General features: G+C 41.3%; 1 protein-coding gene across 1 annotated transcript; it reads right to left on the reverse strand.

Moving 5' to 3' along the window:
• Window positions 1–800: 800 nt before the first annotated feature.
• On the reverse strand, window positions 801–4,457 carry LOC143984140 (protein NYNRIN-like). The gene has a single exon (XM_077484452.1). The coding sequence runs from the start codon at window positions 4,455–4,457 to the stop codon at window positions 801–803; it is 3,657 nt and encodes a 1,218-aa protein (XP_077340578.1).
• Between the last annotated feature and the right edge of the window lie 3,116 nt (window positions 4,458–7,573).

The following is a 7,573-nucleotide window of genomic DNA, read 5'->3' on the forward strand; positions in this document are numbered from 1 at the left end:
CAACCCCTTTAACTTTCTGGATCTGAAAATGCCCCTATGGGGAGTGAGGTTTGGTTCTGCAAATGGGTCCTGAGTTCGGCTTGCATGGGAGGCAATCAAATCTACCAGCAAGGAGGAGTAAAACAGAGACACATTTGTCCGGGCACATGAGCCGAATTCAGCCATGTTCCACTGGGACAAATTAAGTACCACGGGTACATGAATGAACTTAACGTTATTGAACAGAATTCCAGGGATTGATGTTGCCGTTAGGCCACTAGGTGGTCCCTCTTGCAGTGATGGGCATTCCAAGGATGTTGGTTCATAGTAGGGGATTGCAGCTGTATTTTTGGGCAAAATGGTAGGAGCAGGGGTGTTAGTCTTTGGGGACACGTGCAAGGTGACTTTTCCTGGGACGTACTGAAGAGTGGATGCCTGTGTGTTGCTGGACAAGGGGATGGAGATAACAAAATAATATTTCCACTCTCCGGCATCACTCAACCGTGTCTCTTGAATCAACAAGGATCCATTCTGAAAACTCATGACTCTATCCCGGTAGTCAGTGATATTCCCTGCGACGCCGTTACCCCAGACGAGATGATTATCAATGGGACTCCACCAATATACTTGCTTCCCCACAGTCCCTACAATGGCCACCGGTAATAAAATGGATTCCCCCTCTAGGCAGTAGACAGGATTCTTGTCAACGATCACGCTGATGAGTGGTCCAGTCTCCTCTTCCTTGGTAGTTGTGATCAGCTGGAGCAGGATAACGATCCACATCGACTTCATGGCTCTAAAAGGAAAGAAAGCAGCACATTTTAGTTGATTTCTTTGGCTCCATGGAACTGTTTCAGTTGGTTCGCATGAACCCATTTATCTTGTGTCTTTTTGCCCGCCTCTATTCTGATTTTATATACAGAAGGACTTAATTTATCAATAATAGAAAATGGACCTCTCCATTTTTGACTTAGACTGTGATCCAGGGGACGTAGTTCCAAGAACATAACTCGGTCTCCTATGGCCCAAGTGCATTCTCGAACCCCTTTGTCAAAATACGCCTTGGCTTTCTTTTGACTTTTACCCATTTGTGCTGCGGCAAATACATGGATCTCTTTTACCGCTTTTTGGAGTTTAAGGAGGTATTGGTCCATTGACAGTCTGTCTATGGTAGGTGTATGCATCTCTAGCCAGAGATGTTCAGGGAGTCTCATCTGTCTACCTGTCAGCACTTCAAAGGGTGTCAGCCGGGTAGCATATGAGGGGGTTGCTCGGATGGCCATGGCCAGTAATGGCAGCAGATTATCCCAGTTCTTACCATTGATGTGTACAAATTTTTTTAGCATTGTCTTAATCTGCCGATTGGCTCTTTCAACCTGACCTGAAGATTCTGGGTGATATGGAATGTGAAATTTTTGCTCCACCCCTAACATCTGTAGGCAGGTTTTTACCACCTTTCCAGTAAAATGGGTCCCCTGATCTGACTCTATTGATCCTGGGAGCCCCCATCTACTGAACACCTGTTCCACTAAAATCTTAGCCGTATTTTGTGCAGTGTTACTTTTGGTTGGGAAGATCTCTGCCCATTTAGAAAATAAATCTGTGACTACGAAGATGAATCTGTTGTTTCTAGAAGTGACTGGCAAGGGTCCCATGTAATCCATTTGTAAGGCATTCCATGGCCCTTCTTTCAGTCTAATTCGTAAAGGGGCATTGATCTTCCTTGGTGCGGGGTTAACCTGTGCACAGACAATACAATTGTCACAATACTGCTTCACATCTGCCATCATGGAAGGCCACCAACCTATGTTCTTGAGCCGCTCACCTGTTTTCTCTGACCCTTGATGACCCCCAGTAGGCAGGTCATGCACTATGTAAATCATTTCATTTTGGTATTTTTCAGGAACCACCCAAGTTACTTCATCTCCATGATGTAACAATACCTTTTTATCTTCTGACAATGTGAGGTGTTTTATATATTTTGCCAAAGTATTCCCCTCAGAGAGTTCTCCAGTCTCATTTTGCAGTTTTTGCATTATTTCCTTAATGTTGTCATCCTGGCATTGTATGTCCGAAATATCCGGAACTACTATGCAGGATTTTGTGAGGGCACAAACACTGGGGCACAAGACTAGGTCCGGTAAATTCGACGGAATTTCCCAGATCTCCCCTCCCTGTGCTCCTTGTTTGGCCAAGCAATCCGCCGCCTCATTTTGTTCCCAGTATGGGGCAGTACCTGAATGACCTTTAACTTTGCACACCCATGGTTTGACTGGCAACTTTTGCACCAATGATACAATATATTTCAACAGGGATGCATGTTTAAGTGGAGACCCATCTGAGGACATGTACTGGTGGGTGTGCCAGAAGGGCAGAAATTCTGTAAGAGCATTACAGACCCACGCAGAATCTGAGTATAAAACAATTTCTTGGTCCCCTTTCATCAGTTCTAGGGCATGAGCGATTGCAGCCATTTCCGCAAATTGTGCTGATTTGACTTTACATGACCGAAAGATTGATGTTTGGGTCTTTGCTTGTGGATTGATATAGTATATTCCAAATCCTGCACATGGAGAACCCTCCACGTAAAAACATGATCCATCTGTGAAAATTTGGCCTGCGTTTTCAGGGACTGTTTCCTTTACTGACAAAGGTCTAAAGAATTGTTGTGCCGCTGATTGTGGGGTGATATCACATTCATGTGGTACTCCCTGGTAAAGGAGGCCATGGGCTCTAGTGGACGGATTATTTGTGTGTTGAACTTTAATGTCTCTGTCTTGAAGCAACAAAGCCCAATGGGCCAATCTGGCATTGGATACATTGCCATCCTTCACTCGGTCTGTGAGTAAAAATTTAGTGGGAGTGTGCGTTGTGTGCAGGATGACTGGGTTAAGTCCTATGATGTATGTGAAGTATTTCACTGCCCAAAACGTAACTAGGAGGTGTTTTTCACATAGAGAGTACTTCATTTCCACAGGAGATAATAATTTAGACGCATATGAAATGGGTCTCTGTTGCCCATGGATTTCCTGTGACAGAACAGCTGACATGGCTGTCTCTGATATGGCAGTCTCAATGTGAAAGGGCAGTTGGTACTCTGGGTTGGCTAATGCTGGCGCTTGCGCTAAAGCTTCTTTAAGCTCCTGCACTGCCTTGGTGTGTTGCTCAGTCCATTGCCATTGGGTATCCTTTTTCAACAAATCATACAGTGGTGCAGATTTTTGTGCAAATTCAGGGATGAAAGCCCGTGAATAATTTACCAATCCTAAAAAAGATCTCAGAGTCGGGATGCTCACTGGCAGCGGTAATTGTAGAATGGCTTTTACCTTTTCCGTTGCTATCTTACGTCCGTTTGCTGTCACTGTAATCCCAAGAAAAGACACAGATTCCTTCAACAATTGTGCCTTAATGGGATTACACTTCAGTCCCGCCTTTCCTAGGATCTGCAGAAGTTCCTCCAATAGCCGCAAATGTTCTTCTTTGTCGCATGTGGCTAGCAACAAATCGTCCACGTACTGGAAAAGATTCTTTGGAGAAGAAAAATCAATTAAAATATCTCTCATGGTTGCATGAAATAACGTAGGAGAGTTATGAAATCCTTGAGGGACAGAATTGAAAGTATACTGTTTTCCGAGAAATGTAAATGCAAATTTGTATTGACATTCTTCTGACAACGGTAATGACCAAAAACCATTTGATATGTCCAGCACTGTGAAATATTTGTGTTTGGGATTTAACATGCTCAACACATCCGGGACAGATGCAACGGTGGGGGCGCAATTGTTTGTAATACTGTTCAATTTGCGGTAATCGATTGTTAATCTCCACGAATTGTCAGTACTTTTGCGAATCGGCCATATTGGCGCATTTGTTGTTGATACACATGGTCTGATGACCTTTTGGTCAAGCAGTGACTCTATGGTTTCCTGTATGTAGCTGATAGCTTCCTTTGGAAAGGGGTATTGTTTCTGCGGAACTGGGTCTGGCCCACTGATGTGTATTACCGTATTTACCTTTCCACAGTCATGTTTGTGTTTTGCAAAGGATCCCTGATGTCTTTCTATCACAGGGTGCAGAAGCTGATGTTCTGGGTGATCTGTAATGATCTCCAGTATGTCATATTTTAAATCATTGCGTTTGATGGCTGCAATTGTGTGAGAATCAGGTATCACAATGGTGCTATTCTGATCAGTTGGAACCCCTTGCAATAATAACAGGTTGGTCAGATCCAACATACATCCATTGGGAATTAAGAAGTCTGAACCCAGCAGGCTGGTTTCATTTGGCAAACACATTAATGCTAATGGCTGTTTTAGGGTTAACTCACCAATTTGGATTGTTAGGGGCTTGGACAAGGCAGACTCAACATTATGTCCAGCAAAGCTCTGGAGCTTCAGTGGCTTTCCTGAAGATAGTGTTGAGTTTAAGGGATCTTTGTCATGCATAATTGATATCGCCGCCCCTGTGTCGATTAACATGGCACATTGACGGCCCCTAATCAACGCTGACACTACAGGGCGCCCACACCTATCCAGAGAAATAGGTGCTAAGATTTTGGGGCCTTGTAGTTGTCACCATTGATGACGGTTAGCCTCTGTCTGGGAAGCTACCTGTACTTCCTTTCCAGGGCCTACTTGAAAGGCCTGTAATTGTTGTCGCAACTCTGCATAAGTAGGAGCTCTTTCTGTGTCACTGACATGCTTGCCCTGTGATAGGTGGCTATGAGAGTTTTCTCTTCCTCTGCCTCTGCCTCTATAACCTGATTTCCCCCTATATCCCCTCCCCCTCCCTTGTAAACTTTTGTCCCAGTTAGGGTTGTATGGAGGATTGGCTTCTCCTGGGGCATGGGGGCCTTCTACGGTGGTAGTCCTGCATTGTACTGCAGCCACCTTCCTAAACAGCTGTTTCTCTTCTCTTTCCTTAAGCCTGTGCTGTTTATAGGCTTGGATGGCATGGAATGATCTATGTATTAATCCAATCACCTCCTCATAGCTATGTTTTCTAGGATCTATTAAATGCTCACATTTTATTCGAATAGCGGGATGGGCATTGTGTATCAGTAGGTTCTTATATTCCATGTCCTCTCTAGTGGTTTTACCATTGTTAGTGTTATATGCTGCCCACAATCTATTGGCATAAACTAAAGGATTTTCCTCATTACTTTGTTTGATTTGATAGGCCACCATCAAACCTATAGCTGAGGGGTTTATGACTTTTTGCAATTCGGCCACGGTTACTTTGTAGCTCCCTTTGCCTTCCTTAATTTGATCTGGGAGTGCATTCCAGGTGTGGGCGTCAAGGGTTAATTGTAACACCTTAACTTGGTCACTAGGATTTCGCACACCTAAGAGCTCACACCTCTGTTGTACATTGGTTGCATGTGAAGTAATGTGTTCATTCGTTTTAATTTTGCCAATGAAATCCGCTACACTCATAAGGGTTTTTACAGGTTGAATTGGATATACATTGGAAATCACCTCATTTCCTTCACTATCAAAGCCCAAAAATGTTTGATTTCCTTCAGTAGAGGAGGAAATCTGGGTCCTACCCATGATGGGGAACTTGTCATGCTCCTCATTTGTAGATAGCTGGTCCCCGTTGTCTGGTGGGTCTATGACAATGGTGCATTCTCGATTTTCCTGTGGCTCTGCGATTTCTCCCATCGCCACAGGAAATGTGGAATCGGAACCCATATCTTCCTCTCCCCAATACTCTTCATATTCCTCTGTGTCCCCAATTTCATAGGCACAAGTAGGTGCCGTAGCATTACCTTGTTCGCATCTGTTGGCCACAGCCGCCTGTCCTTTAAGGATAGAAATTGTTTGTAGCAACTGTGACTCGGTTTGCGTGCAGTGTGTGTGATCTATAAATGTTCCTTTCTTAGCTTCATGTAACTGATTTTGGACTACTTTGTATGCAGTAGTTATGTGGTCCAGCTCAGTCTCAACTTTAGTTAGCATGCTTTTATATTGTACCACTTCTTTCTGGGCCAAATTTACACTTTTAACATTTTCCTCCTGTGAGGCATTAACTAATTGATTAAGGGTAGTTAATGTTTGTACCTGGTTCTGTAAAGCTGTATTCTCTTTTTCCTTCTCAGAAATTGTAATATTTTTATTATAGACTATATCTTCTAATTTCTGCATTTTAGTATTCATAGCCATGCAAGCTGCATACATACCTGCTAAGGCTAGACTTTTATGCTGATTTTTTTTGGTTGTTTTAACTTCTTTCTCAAATAACTCCTGGACATAAGTCCAAGGAGATACTTTTAACTTGGCATCACAGGCAAATTCATTGTTCTTATGTTTACGAGTATACGTTGCTACAAAACTTTCTAGACCGGACATGGTAGCCATTACCAATCTATACAATGCAAAATTTGTAAGCTAAATTATGTTAACTTCCCCTGTACTATACAGCCACTTTGAGATTACCGTATAGAAGGAGGGAAGGAAAACACTTTAAAAATAATAATTAAAAAAAAAACATAAACAGACTCAAATAAAAATGCAGAAAATACAGTAAAAATAAAACAATATTTCAGCTCACAATAAAACCCTCTTTTATATTAGTGGGGGAACACTAATTATGCTCACCATAACATTGAGCCTTCAATACAACAATTGACCCAGGGGACAATAGAACCAAGAGCTTTGAGAATGTGTACTGTAAGCCCCCAAGGATCTATATGCTGACAATAGTAATGTAAACGCAGCCGTGTTTACACTAGTATTTGTAACTCAATTCAGTAATACAAACAAAAACCAACAACAAAAACTTTTGGAAGGTCTATTATACTATGCTCAGTGCACCTTATTTCACACTAATACACTACTAATAATCTTTCTCAAAGATTAGCTTCAGTATTCAGCAACAAGACTTCCACAGCTCTGTACTTTAACTGACAACAATGAGAATATTACTGCTTATAAAATTCCACCGTAAAAACAAACAAACTACTTTCTTAAAGCTATGTTATGCATTTAGTGGATAGACCATTTCAATTAAAACAAACATTTGTTGAACCTTTTCAACAAAACCAAGATCACACTCAATTGGCGTCTTTTCAATAAAATAAATGTACTCACCATGCAGGACTCTCAAGCAATTGTTAGAGACAGCAATGAAGCTTGGTGAGCACCAAAGAATGCAAAAAAAAAAATTAATAACACTTTTCCCGCAAAGTTACTTCCTCCCCCTTACATCGACCGGTATATAAGGGTACATCCAAAGAACTTTTTCAATTATAATTTTGGGATATTAAAAAAAAATAAAAAAAAATTAATAATAATAAAAAAAATTATTAAAAAAAAATCCAAAACATAAAAAAAACAATAATAATAACTTGTGGTGTATATTCTCTCCTTAGAGTTAATCTAATACTCACTTAATAATAAAAACATATAATAAAAAAAAAACATTTACCTATATTTTTCCCTGTATAGATTGGATAAGCTGACTCAGCTTAAATTCCCCCTAATAACCTTAATCTCTAATAAACAAATTGTGGTATTATATTAAATACTTTCAGTCCTGTACTCAACTTCGTGGTCGCCACTGTTAACCTTCAAAATCTATATTTCTGATTTAT

Source organism: Lithobates pipiens, unplaced genomic scaffold (genome assembly GCF_037356315.1).
Source record: "Lithobates pipiens isolate NorthernLeopardFrog02 unplaced genomic scaffold, aLitPip1_a1.2 Scaffold_16, whole genome shotgun sequence".
Taxonomy (NCBI): Eukaryota; Metazoa; Chordata; class Amphibia; order Anura; family Ranidae; genus Lithobates; species Lithobates pipiens.